The sequence below is a fragment of the Malaclemys terrapin genome, chromosome 1, assembly GCF_027887155.1.
Source record: "Malaclemys terrapin pileata isolate rMalTer1 chromosome 1, rMalTer1.hap1, whole genome shotgun sequence".
In the NCBI taxonomy this organism is placed as follows: Eukaryota; Metazoa; Chordata; order Testudines; family Emydidae; genus Malaclemys; species Malaclemys terrapin.
In genome coordinates, this window is record NC_071505.1 from 353,722,026 (window position 1) to 353,739,949 (window position 17,924).

Genomic DNA, 17,924 nt, shown 5'->3' on the forward strand with positions numbered 1-17,924 from the left:
CTGAAGTGCTGGTCAAAGAGGAGATCCTGGCTGAAGAGCAACCAGCCAGCCTGTGGTGAGAAGCATCTAACTTGGAAGGGCTCTGAAAGTGTAAAGATCTGCTTAGAATGTGTTTTGCTTTTATTTCATTTGATCAAATCTCAATTGTTGTGCTTTGACTTATAATCACTTAAAATCTGTCTTTGTAGTTAATAAATCTGTTTGTTTATTCTACCCGAAGCAGTGCGTTTGGTTTGAAGCATGTCAGACGCTCCCCTTGGGTTAACAAGGCTGGTACATATCAATTTCTTTGTTAAATTGATGAACTCATACAAGCTTGCAACGTCCAGCAGGCATAACTGGACACTGCAAGACGGAGGTTCCTAGGGTTGTGTCTGGGACCGGAGATATTGGCTAGTGTCATTCAGTGGCACAGTCCAAGCAGCGGCTGGTCAAAAGTGCTCACTCACGTACCTGGGAGCAGCTTATATGCCAGAGGCTGTGCGTGAACAGCCAGGGACTGGAGGTTCTCACAGCAGAGTAGGGGAAGGCTGGCTCCCAGAGTCGAGGATTGGAGTGGCCTAGCAGATCACTGGTCCAGATAACAGCAGGGGAAAATCACAATGTGGGCTTGTCTACACCACACAACTTTTAGCGACAAAGCTGTGTCAACACAGCCTTGTCGCTAAAAGTCACCGTGTGTAAATGCTCTTTGTCGATACTTTGTCAGCACTTTTGCTGACAAATACTTCCAGCCCCACGAGCTGCATTAGCTTTGTCGGCAGGAGAGCGCTCCTGCCGACAAAGCCACGTTTACACTGCCACTTGCATCGGCAAAACTTTTGTCTTTTGTGCGGGGGGAGGGGGCTTTTTTAAGTACCCATCAACAACTTTGCAGTGTAGACAAGCTCTGGGATGCACATTAGAAATGGCAGAGAGACAGAGGGAAGGAGGTAAAAAAAGCACAGGGCGAGACGGCTCACAATGCATGGAGTGGGAGAGAGACAGATGGGACAAAACCCACTAGAACAGGGACTCCTTGTCTCTTCCATTCTAGGGAGCACTTTCCAAGGGAGAGACAAATCCCCTCCCTGTTGCTAAACTGGGACTGATTGGCTCAGGGCAGCCCAGCTGGATCAGTCCAGGAACCAGAGCACTCTGGGAAACACAGAGGGAAAAGGCAAGTGTGCCACATTTGAGTGAAGAGAACATCTTGTGGACACTACCCAGAAAGTTTGAGATGGCCCAGCCACACTCCCCTTCCAGTCACAGCTCCAGGTTTGCTATGACAGTCCTTTTCAAGCTCCCATGCCTGGACACCCACCAGGAAGCTGTGTTTGGTTCTCACACACTGGTCCCTTGTGCTGTTGTGTCGGAGCAGCATTCAGGCACTATTCTGGCTCTGGGTTTCTAGGTCCACTCTGGGATGAAGTTTCCATACTAGCAACTCTCACTAGGAGTGGAGACCTGCACACGAAACACCATGGTCCTGAGACTAGTTTTGGCCCTTCTCCTGCAGACTCTTAAATTGCTTCAGCACATTCTTCCCAGAGGTCCCCTTGGGCCCACTCTTTTTGCAGTTTCTCTCTTTCAGGGCACACAATCATTCAAGCAAACACACCCAGGCCTTGTAAAAGGGGTTGCTAAAACAATTCCTCTACTTTAGACAGGACAAGAGATATCCAGTGTGGTGGGTCCCTCCCTGGCTGCTAATTGGAACTGGGGTACAGTTCAGACCTCTGTCTCACCAATATGGGGTCCCTCTTGCACTGTGATGTTGTGACAACCTGGAAAACCCTCCAAGCTTACACTCACACCAACATCCACAGGCAGAGACCACATCCAGACGTGCTCATGAATGCTCTGGGCAACCACTCATGAACTCACATAGGGAAGCTCCAGCCAAAATACCCCCAGCTCCCTAGCCTAGGATACCAGAGCTGTACTGTCCATTCCTGGTCAAAAGCCTGACCACTATGCCTTTATTACCCATTTCACCCCTCCCTTGATGTGAAGAGGACCCTGCAAAATCATTTGTTAAATGAGCTGAGGTTTTCCCCAAATTTTAAGCAAACCACACTGTTTTAGGTGAAATATAAAAACAGCTTTATTGACTAGATAAAGATAAATTGTAAGTGACTATAACTAATGGCAGATGACAGAACTAAGAGCAATGGTCTCAAGTTGCAGTCGGGGGAGGTCTAGGTTGGATATTAGGAAACACTATTTCACTAGGAGGGTGGTGAAGCACTGGAATGGGTTACCTAGGGAGGTGGTGGAATCTCCTTCCTTGGAGGTTTTTAAGGCCCGGCTTGACAAAGCCCTGGCTGGGATGATTTAGTTGGGATTTGGTTCTGCTTTGAGCAGGGGGTTTGACTAGATACCTCCTGAGGTCCCTTCCAACCCTGATAGAATAGCAATCAGATCAAAGATGGTTACCTGAGAAATAAAGAAAATCACAGTCTAAGTCTCATACTCATAGACTCAGGCTAGGTCTACACTGCGGGGGAGTGGGGGTCGACCTAAGATATGCAACTTCAGCTACGTGAATAGCTGTGAGGACGGTGGCAAGTCAACCGCAGCCTCTCCGAGGTCGACTCCGCTTCCACCTCTTGCCGCGGTGGATTTCCGGAGTCAACGGGAGAGCGATCAGGGATCAATTTTATCGCGTCTTCACTAGACGCGAGAAGTCAATCCCCAATAAATCGATTGCTACCCACCGATCCGGAGGGTGTGAAGATGTGCCCTCATAGACTTTAAGGTCAGAAGAGACCATTGTGATCATCTAGTCTGACCTCCTGCACAACGCAGGCCACAGAATCTCACCCACCCACTTCTGTAACAAACCCCTAACCTATACCTGAGTTATTGAAGTCCTCAATAAGTGTATTTAGTTATACACTAAATTGGATTTGAACCAAGCAATGTGTCACCATGTTAGATAGTACCAACAGTCCATTAGGCTTCCATACACAGGCTAGAAATCCCTTAAGCTTGGCACCAGCACTTCCCACAGTTCAGTCTTTGTTCCTCAGGTGTTTCCAGCTGTTTCTGTGTGGGCAGTGAGGCCACTGGTTTATGGCACTGCCCCTTTTATAGTTTCTTCAATATGATGGGAATCCCTTCGTTCCAAGCCAATTTCCCAGCACAGTTTTTGGAAGGCTCACCAGGTGGAGGATTAACTTTTCCTATGGCCTATCTTTCCCTTAATAGCCCGTTATCTGGAATAGACCCTTAACAATTGGCTGTCTAGACTGGAAGCATCTTGCCCTGTGGGTGTCACCTAGGTGCAACCACATTTGGAATACAGATACATACTCAATATTAATAACTCCAAACACAAAAATGATATGTGCATACAAATAGGATAATCATAGTCAGAAAATCAGAACGTTTTATAAAAGATTCATCAAAATTATGTCATAATAATATCATAATCATATCACTGTGATCAATATGGAATGCAGAGTGTCACACGCAGGTCTAGGTAAACACAATATGACACCTGCCTGCCATTCCTTGCCTCACCGCCCTGGAGCATTCTTTGGGATTTGGTCAAAGCTCTCTAGGGTATCAGGGGCCACCTTATGCAACTCATGACTTCCTCCAGCTGGAGTCTGGCTCTCTGCTGCAGCCATAGCCCTGCAATCAAAGAGTCCCTTCTCCCATGCTTGTGCTGTTAACAGGGTTTCCTCCCATCTGGATTTTACCCGGACAGTCTGGTTTTTGGCTTCTGTGTCCAGGTGCCATTTAGGGTTGCCAAGTACCAGGTTTTCAATGGGAAAGTCCAGTGGAAAAGGGGATCTGGCAGTGTCCAGTTATTGCAGGGCTGGGGGAGGTGCCAGGTCATTCACCCCATCAGCAGCTGCTCAGCTGAGGCTGCCTCCTATTTGTACCCTGGCTCCTTCTCAGGCTGCAGCATCTCCCGTCCCAGCCCCGGAGCAGAGGGAGCTCAGCTGGTCAGGGCCACTGTTTAGGGGGTACGGGTGGCTCTAGTCCCACCTGAGTTTTGTACCTGAGGTCTGCTCACAGCGGACGCCCTAGCCCCAGATGGAACTCTGTCGGAGAATAAGAGAGTTCTCACTTTTTGTTTGGGTACAGCAAATCAGATACTTTATTTTCTCTCTATCAATTGCATAGAGAGAGAGCGCTAAACAGGTCTCTCAACAGGTAAACAATTACAGCAAGCATTTATACCTTTTGTTACAGACAATAATGAGCAACAGCTGCATTTTGTTTATACAAAGGTCATTCTGATATCTTGTTTTGCTCACTAATGTAGACTCTTAGTCTACATTCCATATTATCTGCACATTATCTACACAAGGTCGCAACAACTTCTCACACAGTTCTTTCCCACTCGCCTCACACATTCCTCACTTCTACAAATCTCGCGTTATTAGGGTTACAGTTAGCCTGACTCTTGCTAACGAATTCTCATGCATTGCATCCCCTTCCTGTCAGTTCTTTCTCTGCTTCCACAGCTCTTAACTGCAACACAGCTTGAGAGTGATATGTGAGGAGTGCAGTGCTTCTCCAAGCTTCCATCTCTGGGGCAGGGAATTTGTTCAGAAACAGAGGCAGGATGATTAAATAACAAAAGGCTTGTCACTAAACTAAGTTAAGGATCATTAGATGAGATTGAAAGCATTGCAAGGCACTTAAAAGATCGGAAGCAAAGGGTAGGAATAAATGGTGAGAATGGAGAGAGGTAAATAGTGGTGTCCCCCACGGGTTTGTCCAGGGAGGAGTCCTATTCAACATATTCATAAATGACCAGAAAATGGGGTAAACATTGAGGTGGCAAAATTTGCATATGATACAAAACTACTCAAAATAGTTAAGTCCCAGGCACACTCTGAAGAGCTATAAAAGGATCTCTCAAAACTGTGACTGGGCAATAACATAGAAAATGAAAATCAATGTTGATAAATGCAAAGTAATGCACATTGGAAAACAAAATCCGAACTATACATATAAAATCATGGAATGTAAATTAGCTGTTATCACTCAAGAAAGAGATCTTGGAGTCACTGTGGATCATTCTCTGAAAACATCCACTCAATGTGCAGCAGCAGTCAAAAAAGCGAACAGAATTTTTGGAATCATTAAGAAAGGGGTAGATAATAAGGCAGAAAATATCGTAATGCCTGTCATAACTATAAAGGGAAGGGTAACAGCTCTCCTGTGTACAGTACTATAAAATCCCTCCTGGCCAGAGACTCCAAAATCCTTTTCCCTGTAAAGGGTTAAGAAGCTCAGGTAACCTGGCTGACACCTGACCCAAAGGACCAACAAGGGAACAAGATACTTTCAAATCTAGAGGGGGGGGGGAGGCTTTTGTTTGTGCTCTTTGTTTTGGGGGTTGTTTGCTCTTGGGACTGAGAGGGACCAGACATCAATCCAGGTTCTCCAAATCTTTCTGAACAAGTCTCTCATATTTCAAACTTGTAAGTAAACAGCCAGACAAGGCGTGTTAGTTTACCTTTGTTTTCTCAACTTGTAATGTACCTTTTACTAGGGTGTTTACCTCTGTTTGCTGTAACTTTGAACCTAAGGCTAGAGCGGGTTCCTCTGGGCTCTTTAAGTTTGATTACCCTGTAAAGTTATTTTCCATCCTGATTTTACAGAGATGATTTTTACCTTTTTCTTTAATTAAAAGCCTTCTTTTTAAGAACCTGATTGATTTTTCTTTGTTTTTAGATCCAAGGGGGTTGGATCTTGATCCACCAGGAGTTGGTGGGAGGAAGGAGGGGAGATTGTTAATTTCTCCTTGTTTTAAGATCCAAATGGTTTGGATCTGTGTTCACCAGGGAATTGGTGAAGAGTCTCTCAAGGCTACCTAGGGAAGGGAATTAGCATCGAGAGTGGTGGCAGCGGACCAGATCTAAGCTGGTAGTTAAGCTTAGAAGTTTTCATGCAGGCCCCCACATTTGTACCCTAAAGTTCAGAGTGGGGAAGCAGCCTTGACAGCCTCTATATAAATCCATGATACACCCACATCTTGAATACCGCATGCAGATGTGGCCACCCCACATCGAAAAAGATATATTGGAATTGGAAAAGATTTAGAAAAGGGCAACAAAAATGATTAGGGGTATGGAATGGATTCTGTATGAGGAGAAATTAATAAGCCTGGGACATTTCAGCTTGGAAAAGAGATGACTAAGGGGGATATGACTGAGGTCTCTAAAATCATGACTGGTGTGGAGAAAGTAAATAAGGAAGTGCTATTTACTCCTCTCATTATACAAGAACTAGAGGTCACCAAATGCAATTAATAGGCAGCTGGTTTAAAACAAACAAAAGGAAGTGTTTGTTCACACAATGTACAGTCAACCTTTGGAACTCCTTGCCACAGGATGTTGTGAAGGCCAAGACTATAACAGGGTTCAAAACAAGAGCTAGATAAATTCATGGAGGATATGTCCATTAATGGCTTTTAGCCAGGATGGGCAGGGAGAGTGTCCCTAGCCTCTGTTTGTCAGAAGCTGTGGATGAGTGGCAGGGAATGGATCACTTGATTATTTCCTGTTCTATTCATTCCCTCTAGAGCACCTGGCATTGACCACTGTCAGAGACAGGATACTGGCTAGATGGACCTCTGGTCTGACCCAATATGGCTGTTCATATGTTCTTATTTTCAGTAAGTGATTCAGGAAAGAGGGCTTTGCACTCCAGAAAACCAGAGGAAAACTTTAGGTCCCTTTATGAGTAAAGAGCCAGAGCAGCCTGTCCCGGATCTGTTTGGTCCTCACCCCATAGATGAGGGGGTTTAGCATGGGGGACATCAGGAGGTACACGTTGGCACTGAGAACATGGAAATGTAGGGGCACATTGTGGCCAAATCGGTGTGTCAGGATGGAGAAGAGAGCTGGGATGTAAAAGGCTAAGATGGCACAGAGGTGGGAGCCACAGGTCCCAAAAGTCTTGAGCCAGGTGTCCTTTGAGGGGAGGCCTAAGATAGCCCTGAGAATCTGAGTATAGGACACGGTGATAAAAAACACATCCAGACCTGTGATGAAGAATGCCAAAGACAGGCCATAGTAATTACTGGCACTGATGTCAGCACAGGCCAACTTGACCACAATTATGTGATCACAATAGGTATGGGGGATGATGTTGGTTCTATAATAGGGGCACCGCCTCACCAGGAAGGGATTGGGTAGTACAAGTATGCTGCTGCGCAGCACCACAGTGAGACCGATCTTGGCCACCATGGGGTTTGTCAGTATGGTGGAATGTCTCAGGGGATTACAGATAGCCATGTAGCGATCAAAAGCCAAGGCCACTGGGATCCCAGATTCCATTGATGAGAAGCAGTGGATGATGTACATCTGGGTGAGACAGGCACCGAAATCGATCTCCCTGGAATTGAACCAGAAGATGCTCAGCATTTCGGGCAGGATGGACGTAGATACAACCAGGTCAGAGACAGCCAGCATGCAGAGGAAATAGTACATGGGCCCGTGGAGGCTCGGCTCCGTCTTCACGATGCACAGGATGGTGAAGTTCCCGAAGATGGCTATGGCGTACATGGTGCAGAAGGGGATGGAGATCCAGACATGGGCCGTCTCCAGGCCAGGAATTCCCAGCAGGATGAAGGTGGAGGGGTTGGTGAAGTCGGTTATGTTGGAATCTGACATGGAGTAGGGGAGAAATTGTCCAACTCTGAGGCTGAACGGTGTCTCCTGCATATACCGTATGTTCCCCTGACTTCCTGTATGTGCCCAGGCTCTAGGGTGATGGTCGCAGTACAAATGCCTGGATGGAGAAACAATGTTAATATTAGACACTACATGCACTACTGGAGGCTGTTGTCATGGGAGAAACAGATTGGTCACTCTTCACACACTGAAAATGACATTTTCGTTATTCAGATAAATTAATTATGAAAAAATTACCCTACTTATGCAAATTCCATCTTTTATGGTGCTTCGTGTGTAGGAAATGATAATAGGCACCAGCAGGAACCACTAGGGTGGATACGCCTTATAATGGGATAGAGAATACACTGTTCTGGATATGTGTTCAGTTATGGTCACCCAGTCTCTATAAAGGATATAGTAGATAGAAAGGGTATTTCCAAGAAATTCTATGAGAATAGGAGAGGCTGCCACATGCAGAAAGACTGGAAAGGCTTGGACTGTTTCATTTAGAGAAGAGATACATAAGGGGGCATCTGACTGTGGAGAGGAAAATAAACAATGGAAGAGTTTACATTCAAATGGAGAGAGAGAGAACACTTCCTAACCAGTAATATCTAGAGATATTTAGTGCTTCAAAAGGCTAATTCCTCAAAGCTGAGGAAATCATCAGCAAAACTGATGGTGAGGAAAATACCTACTTCGTCAGATGCAACTAGTAGAAATTTCCAGAGGCGGGCAAGAATCAGTCTAGAGATAATGAGAAAAACCTGTAGGAGAACACTTCAGTCTCCCTGGACACACAATCGGAGATTTAAAGGTAGCCATCCTGCACCAAAAAAACTTCAGGACCAGACTTCAAAGAGAAACTGCTGAGCTTCAGTTCATTTGTAAATTTGACACCATCAGCTCAGGATTAAACAAAGACTGTGAATGGCTAGCCAACTACAAAAGCAGTTTCTCCTCCCTTGGTGTTCACACTTCAACTGCTAGAAGAGGGCCTCATCCTCCCTGATTGAACGAACCTTGTTATCTCTAGACTGATTCTTGTCTGCATATTTATACCTGCCTCTGGAAATTTTCACTACATGCTTCTGACAAAGTGGGTATTCAACCCCGAAAGCTTATGCTCCAATACGTCTGTTAGTCTATAAGGTGCCACAGGCCTCTTTGTCACTTTTTACAGATCCAGACTAACACAGCTACCCCTCTGATACTTGATTAAATAGCTAAAAAGCCACGATACCACAGTCATGAATATGGACAAATTTGGCTAAAAACCCACTCCAGGGGCAAAGTGAAGGCAGCTAATGTGGGGCGGGGGAAAGCAATATATAAAATATATAAAAATGGGGGGAAATCAGGAATATAGATAGCAAGAACTACAAATTAGAAGTTATGATTGATAAAGGACGTTAAAGACATCAGGGAAAAATCAGTGCTTGGCACGACTAAGGAGGTTATTAAGTATTTTCACAACAAACGAAATCCTAGAAAAGGTTTAGGCAAAATTCTAGAGGGAGAAAGGAAACTTGTTAATGCTGCAGAAAAGGTAGATATATTTCATATATATTTTTGTTCTGCATTTGGAAAGAAGCGGTATGATGTACTCGTACCACATGAGGTGATGAAATACTTTTCAGTCCATTAGCAATCAAAGAGAACATTAAAGAGCATCTACAGTAGAACCTTAGAATTACGAACACCAGAGTTACGAACTGACCAATCAACCACATGTCTCATTTGGAACCAGAAGTACACAATCAGGCAGCAGCTGAGCCAAAACAAACAAAAAAGGTAAATCCAGAACCGTTCTGCTTTAAATGTTAACTACTAAAAAGATAAAGGGAAAGATTTAAAAATTTGAAATGTTATGAAACAGTGGAAAAGCTGACATGGATTACTTCAAAAAAAGTCTAGTCATATAATTAATGCTAATCAACAACATGGTTTATGGAGAAGTTGTCTTGTCATATAAACCTGATTTCATTCTTTAATTAGAGTACACATTTGGTTGACCAAGGGAACCGTGCAGATGTAATAGACATTGATTTCTCTGAGGCATTTGATTAAGTAGGGGAAAACATTCAGATAAAAAATGAATTCTCTACAATCTTGGTAGCACATACATTAAATGAAAAACAATCTGGCCACCTGACAGATCTGAGAAAGCAATTTTCAATGGGATGTTGTCAGCAAATGCGGCTGTTTCTAGTGGTGTTCCGCAGGGATAAGTTGTTAGGCCAATGTTATTCAATATTTTCACCAATGATCTGGAAACAAATATAAAATAACTGCAGATAAAATTTGCGCATGACCCAAATATTGGCAGAGTGGTTACAATGAGGCGGCCAAGGCAGGCATACCAATTGATCTGGAGTGTTTGGTGAGCTGGGCCATGCAAACAAAATATTTTAATACAGTCAAATGCAAAGTTATCCTCTTGGAACAGGGAATGCAGGCCCGACCCACAGACTGGGGCACTGTATTATGGAAGGCAGGGACTGTGAAAACGATTTAGGGCTCACTGGAGTAACCTAATCATTGTGAGCTCCCAGTGCAGTGCTGTGGCCAAAAGGGCTGATGTGATCCTTGGATACATAAACAGGGGAGTGGTGAGTTGGAGTAGGGGAAGGATTTTACCTCCGCACATGGCATTGGTGAAACTGACTGTGTCCAGTCCTAGGGTCCACATTTCAAAAAGGATGTTGAAAAATTGGAGTGGGTGGAGCAAAAAGCCACATAAATGATTTAGTCTAAGTCTGATATGCTGTAGTTTGAACTCAGTGCTTCTTGTCTGTGGCAAGAGAGAACAACTTTTCTCCAGCTTTTTTATGGCAGCTTTTCATGTATTTGAAGACCACTACCATGCCCCCACTTAATCTCCTCTTTTCCAAACTAAACATAACTAGTTCCTTCAGCGTTTGTCATATGGCTTCCCTCTCAAGTATCTGAAGACCGCCAGCATGTCCCCCCTCAATCTTCTATATTCCAAAGTAAAAATACCCAGTTCCTTCAGTCTTTTCTCATATAGCTTCTGTTCTGTTCCTTAGATCATCTTTGTCTCTCGCCTCTGGATTCTTTTCAGTTTCTCTACATACCCTCAGTGTAAACTATTTGGTCCTTATTTTCAGCTGGAATTGTCTAGCTTCACCTTCCAGTGCTTGGATCTTGCTTTTGCCTTTCTCTGATAGATTAAAGACCCCAATATTACTATTTAAGATAAATAAATAAAGCTCTTTAAGTCTCTCTCACACATAATACATGAATGCTTTCAGTAGCCACTCATGAACCAAGAATAGAGAAGCTCCAGCTAGTTCCTCCCAGGTCCCCAGCCTAGGACCCCAGAGCTGAACCGTTTTGCCCTGGTCAGAAGCGTGACCTGTGTAAGTTTATTATCCAGTCTACCAAACCCTCAATTTAGAGAGGACAATGCACCAGCCCCTCTTCCTGAGATGGTTTCCCCTTTGCATTTCAAACACCGCATTGTTTTAGGTAATATATATATATATATATATATATATATATATATATAACATATGTATTAAGTACAGGAACATAGATTTTACCTAAGAAATAAATGCAATCATAATCTAAGTTTTATACACTGGACAGGATTTGAATCAAGCAGTGTCTCACCCTGATGGTACAAACAATTCACCAGGCTTCTGTATACGGGATAGAAACCCCTTCAACTTGGGACTTCCTAAGGTGTTTCCAGGTGTTGACTTGTGGGGGGAATGAGACCAAGTGATGATCTCGCTTCCCCCTGTTATATCTTCTGCCATGTGGAGGGAACTTCATTGTCCCAAACATTTTTTAAGTGAAAGCTTGCAGCAAAGTTATTGGAAAAGTACAGGAACAAGCTTGTGTCCAGTGTCACATAAGCTGGTCAAATGCATTTGCATGCTTCGATGAATTGTAACAGGGGCCAAAACCCATTTCCTGGCTAGAATGTTCAGGTGGGGATAAGCTTCTTCTCAGGCCTATTATCAGAGGCGTAGCCATATTAGTCTGTTTCCACACAAACAACAAGGAGTCTGGTGGCACCTTAAAGACTAACAGATTTATTTGGGCATAAGTTTTCGTGGGTAAAAAACCCCACTTTTTATCCATGGAGTGAAAATTACAGATACAGGCAAAGAATAAATGGACACAAATCAGGAATGATAACATACAAAAGTCAGTAGGAGAACACTTCAATCTCCCTGTACAGTCAATAAAAGATTTAAAAGTAGCTATCCTTCAACATAAAAACTGTAAAACAGACTTCAAAGAGAAACTGCAGAGCTACCACTCATTTGCCAACTTAACATTAATTTGGGCTTGAATAGGGGCTGGGAGTGGCTGGTTCACTACAAAAGCAAATTTCCCTCTCTTGGTATTGATAACTCCTAAGCAATTATTGGGAGTGGACTACATCCACCTGACTGAATTGGACTTGTCAAACTGGTTGCCCACTGGTAAGGTAACTCCCTTCTCTTCATGTGCCAGTATATTTATGCCTGCATCTGCAATTTTCACTCCATGCAACTGAAGAAGTGAGGTATTTTACCCATGAAAGCTTATGCCCAAGTAAATCTGTTAGTCTTTAAGGTGCCACCAGATTCCTCATTGTTTCTAAGGCCTATTGAGTTTCTTAATGGACCGTTACCTTGAATGGTTACTCCCACAATGTGCTGGCTACACTGGATGTAAACTACCTTGTGGGTGTTACCCAGGAGGATACCCATTTGAAATACTGGTGTATAGTCAATATTCATAGAATCATAGAATCTAAGGGTTGGAAGGGACCTCAGGAGGTCACCTAGTCGAACCCCCTGCTCAAAGCAGGACCAATCCAAGCTAAATCATCCCAGTCAGTGCTTTGTCAAGCCGGGCCTTAAAAACCTCTCAGGAAGGAGATTCCACCACCTCCCTAGGTAACCCATTCCAGTGCTTCACCACCCTCCTAGTGAAATACTGTTTCCTAATATCCACCCAGAACCTCCCACACTGCAACTTGAGACCATTACTCCTTGTTCTGTCATCTGCTAACACTGAGAACAGTTTAGATCCATCCTCTTTGGAACCCCCTTTCAGGTAGTTGAAAGCAGCTATCAAATCCCCCCTCATTCCTCTCTTCTGCAGACTAAACAATCCCAGTTCCCTTAGCCTCTCCTCATAACTCATGTGCTCCAGACCCCTAATCATTTTTGTTGCCCTCCGCTGGACTCTTTCCAATTTTTCCACATCCTTCTTGTAGTGTGGGGCCCAAAACTGGACACAGTACTCCAGATGAGGCCTCACCAATGTTGAATAGAGGGAAATGATCACATCTCTCAATCTGCTGTCAATGCCCCTACTTATACAGCCCAAAATGCCGTTAGCCTTCTTGGCAAAAAGGGCACACTGTTGACTCATGTCGGGCTTCTCGTCCACTGTAACCCCTAGGTCCCTTTCTGCAAAACTGCTACCTAGCCATTCGGTCCCTAGTCTGTAGCAGTGCATGGGATTCTTTTGTCCTAAGTGCAGGACTCTGTACTTGTCCTTGTTGAACCTCATCAGATTTCTTTTTGCCCAATCCTCTAATTTGTCTAGGTCCCTCTGTAACCTATCCCTACTCTCCAGCGTATCTACCACTTCTCTCAGTTTAGTGTCATCTGCAAACTTGCTGAGGGTGCAATCCACACCATCCTCCAGATCACTAATGAAGATATTGAACAAAACAGGACCCAGGACTGACCCTTGGGGCACTCCGCCTGATACCGGCTGCCAACTAGACATGGAGCCATTAATCACTACCCCTTGAGCCTGACGATCTAGCCAGCTTTATATCCACCTTATAGTCCATTCATCCAGCCCATATTTCTTTAACTTGCTGGCAAGAATTCTGTGGGAGAACGTATCAAAAGCTTTGCTAAAGTCAAGGAATAACATGTCCACTGCTTTCCCCTCATCCACAGAGCCAGTTTTCTCCTCATAGAAGGCAATTAGGTTAGTCAGGCATGACTTACCATCCTGACTAACAGCCATTGATGGACCTATCCTCCTTGAATTTATCTAGGTCTTTTTTGAAACCTGTTATAGTCTTTGTCTTCACAACATCCTCTGGCAAGGAGTTCCACAGGTTGACTGTGCATTGCGTGAGAAACATTTCCTTTTGTTTTTTTTAAACTTGCTGCCTATACATTTAATTGGGTGATCCCTTGTTCTTCTGTTATGAGAAGGAGTAATAACACTTCCTTATTAAAAACAATGAGGAGTCTTTGTGGCACCTTAGAGACTAACAAATTTATTTGGGCATGAGCTTTTTGGGCTAAAACCACTTCATCAGATACATGAAGTGGAAAATACAATAGAAAGGTTTAAATATACAGCATATGAAAAGATGGGAATTGCCTTACCAAGTCAATTCAATTAAGGGAGTGGGCTATTATCAACAGTTGACAAGAAGGTGTGAGTATCAACAAGGGGAGATTAATTTTTTGTAGTGACCCATCCAGTCTCCAGTTACTGAAGGGCTGGGGGAGATGCCAGCACCTGCCATTAACCCATGCCAGCACCTGCTCAGCCAGGGCTGACTCTTACCTGCAGGCAGACTCCTTGTCAGGCTACAGCAGCTCCCATCCCAGCCCCCAGCGCCACTTAGGGGATTTGGAGATGGAGTGACAGCTGGCTAACTGATGGATCTCAGAAAGGAGATGTCCATGGGAAATCATCACCGAATGGGTGTTTTCTAGTGGTTCACTAAGGTCCTTAAGCTCCTACCTCCCACTGATTTGAGCCTCTAGGGGCCTGTCTGATGAGCTGGAGATGGAGGCCTATTTCCTCATGGGACTGTCAGCTGTGAGGCCTCTCCAGGAGCAAGGTGCGTAGGACAGATCAGCGCTTCTTGTGAGAGACATAAGAACATAAGAATGGACATGCTGGGTCAAACCAAAGGTCCATCTATCCCAGTGTCCTGTCTTCTGACAGTGGCCAATGCCAGGTGCCCCAGAGGGAAGGAACAGAACAGGTAATCATCAAGTGATCCAACCCCTGTTGCTCATTCCCAGCTTCTCGCAAACAGAGGCTAGGGACACTATCCTTGCCCATCTTTGCTAATAGCCATTGATGGACCTATCCTCCATGAACTTATTTGCTAAATATGGCTATCCTATTTATATGCATATGTCAGAGTCCCCCCCCACATGCACACTCTGGGGTACAGATGTGGGGACCTACATGAAAGACCCCCTAAATTTATATTCTACCAGCTTATATTAAAACTTCCCCAAGGAAAACATTCCTTTCCTTGTCCTTGGATGGTATTGCTGCCACCACCAAGTGATGTACACAAAGATTCAGGGAAGGGTCACTTGGAATCCCTATCCCTCCAAAATATTCCCCCCAACCCCTTCACCCTCTTTCCTGGGGAGGCTTGAGAATAATATACCAACCAATTGCTTTAGCAATGTAAGCGCAGTCGAGACCCTTTGTCTTTAGGACACTAAAATCAATCAGGTTCTACAAAGAATAACTTTATTTTAATGAAAAAAGTAAAAGAATCACACATGAAAAATCAGGATGGAAGGTAACTTTACAGGGTAATAAAAAGATTTAAAACACCGAGGATTCCCCCCCCTGGGCTCAACTTCACAGTACAAAAACAGGAATAAAACTACCTCTATTCATAGAAGAATTCACCAGCTAAACCAAAAGATAACCTAATGCATTTCCTTGCCCTACTTACAATTTTTGTGAATTTAGAATGATTATTCAAGGTGTATTTTCAGGAGATGTTGTACCTGCTTGACTTCTCTTTCCACTGGGAGAGAGAACAACAAAGAGAGAGCACAAACAACCCCCGCTCAATTTGAAAGTATCTTCTTTCCTCATTTGTCCTTCTGGTCAGGTGCCAACTAGGTTATTTGAACTACTTAACCCCTTGCAGGTAAGGCAATTCAGTATAGCTGCCAATGAGAGACTTTATGGTACCCTGCTCTCTATATTTATGTCAGCATATATCGTTTTTCTGTCTGAAGTTATGATTATTGGTGATGTACCGGTATCTTATACATGTGTTGTGCTCCTGGCTAACACCTTCCAGGCAGTTTTGTAGGGGGGTGGTCTCTGTCCCCAGGACATGCCCCTAGCTGCCCTCTGTCCACAGAAACGTTCTGTTGGTGTTGCTTTTACTGAGTCTGTTCAACCAAAGTGATCCCAGTGACTGTGCTGTGTTGGCAGGTTTCTGAGTGGGAGCGAAAGTGGACTAAGTATCCTGTCATCTAACAGTGGCCAATTCCAGGTGCCCCAGAGGGAATGAACAGAAAAGGTAATCATCAAGAGATCCATCCTGTCAAACAGTCCCAGCTTCTGGCAGTCAGGGGTTTGGGGACACCCAGAATGTGGGGTTGCATCTCTCACCTCCTTAGCTAACAGACATTGATGGATGTATTCGCCAGGAACTTAAGTTCTTTTTTGAACCCTGTTATGCTTTTGCCTTCACAGCACCCCCTGGCAAAGAATATAGAGTATTCTGTTTTTTTTTTTTCCATTTTTGGTGCATTCCCACACAGGGAATGGGGAAGTATTTAAGAAACTAGAACTAGAAGTACTGAGATGGAAAATTTAAGCTAAAGAGTAGGAAGCGTTTCCTGACAGTGGGATCTGCAGGCTATGAAATTGTGTTCCAGAGGAACAAACTTGTGGAAAATTCATCAACTGAGTTATTGAAAACTAGACTAGACAAGTCCTATGAAAATATACCATAGGAAACAAGCATTCACTGGTTAAGGGAAATGGACAGGTGGACACAGACTGGCTAACCTAGTGAGGAGGGCTTTAAACTAGGTTCGACGGGGACAGGTGAGCAAAGCCCACAGGTAAGTGGGGAACATGGAGACCGGGGAAATGAGTCGGAAACAAGAGGGAGTGTGGGCTATATTGGCAGAGAGAAAGGAGAGTCAGGAAAAAACTGGGAGGAAAGATCAAACCAGTATCTTAGATGCCTATATACAAATGCGAGAAGTATGGGGAATAAGCAGGAAGAACTGGAAGTGCTAATAAATAAATACAACTATGACATTGTTGGCATCACTGAAACTTGGTGGGATAATACACATGATTGGAATGTTGGTGTGGATGGGTACAGCTTGCTCAGGAAGGATAGACAGGGGAAAAAGGGAGGAGGTGTTGCCTTATATATTAAAAATGTACACACTTGGACTGAGGTAGAGATGGACATAGGAGACGGAAGTGTTGAGAGTCTCTGGGTTAGGCTTAAAGGGGCAAAAAACAAGGGAGATGTCATGCTAGGCGTCTACTACAGGCCACCTAACCAGGTGGAAGAGGTGGATGAGGCTTTTTTCAAGCAACTAACAAAATCATCCAAAGCCCAAGATTTGGTGGTGATGGGGGACTTCAACTATCCGGATATATGTTGGGAAAATAACACAGCGGGGAACAGACTATCCAACAAATTCTTGGACTGCATTGGAGACAACTTTTTATTTCAGAAGGTTGAAAAAGCTACTAGGGGGGAAGCTGTTCTAGACTTGATTTTAACAAATAGGGAGGAACTCGTTGAGAATGTGAAAGTAGAAGGCAGCCTGGGTGAAAGTGATCATGAAATCATAGACTTTGCAATTCTAAGGAAGGGTAGAAGGGAGAACAGCAAAATAGAGACAATGGATTTCAGGAAGGCAGATTTTGGGAAGCTCAGAGAGCTGATAGGTAAGGTCCCATGGGAATCAAGACTGAGGGGAAAAACAACTGAGGAGAGTTGGCAGTTTTTCAAAGGGACACTATTAAGGGCCCAAAAGCAAGCTATTCCGCTGGTTAGGAAAGATAGAAAATGTGGCAAAAGACCACCTTGGCTTAACCACGAGATCTTGCACAATCTAAAAAATAAAAAGGAGTCATATAAAAAATGGAAACTAGGACAGATTACAAAGGATGAATATAGGCAAACAACACAGGAATGCAGGGGCAAGATTAGAAAGGCAAAGGCACAAAATGAGCTCAAACTAGCTACGGGAATAAAAGGAAACAAGAAGACTTTTTATCAATACATTAGAAGCAAGAGGAAGACCAAAGACAGGGTAGCCCCACTGCTTAGTGAAGAGGGAGAAACAGTAACAGGAAACTTGGAAATGGCAGAGATGCTTAATGACTTCTTTGTTTCGGTCTTCACCGAGAAGTCTGAAGCAATGCCTAACATAGTGAATGCTAATGGGAAGGGGGTAGGTTTAGCGGATAAAATAAAAAAAGAACAAGTTAAACATCACTTAGAAAAGTTAGATGCCTACAAGTCACCCGGGCCTGATGAAATGCATC

At 44.0% G+C, this 17,924-nt stretch overlaps 1 protein-coding gene across 1 annotated transcript; it reads right to left on the reverse strand.

The window, feature by feature from the left end:
• Positions 1-6,677: 6,677 nt before the first annotated feature.
• LOC128841595 (olfactory receptor 52M1-like) lies at positions 6,678-7,676 on the reverse strand. Its single transcript, XM_054036794.1, has one exon. The coding sequence runs from the start codon at positions 7,674-7,676 to the stop codon at positions 6,678-6,680; it is 999 nt and encodes a 332-aa protein (XP_053892769.1).
• Between the last annotated feature and the right edge of the window lie 10,248 nt (positions 7,677-17,924).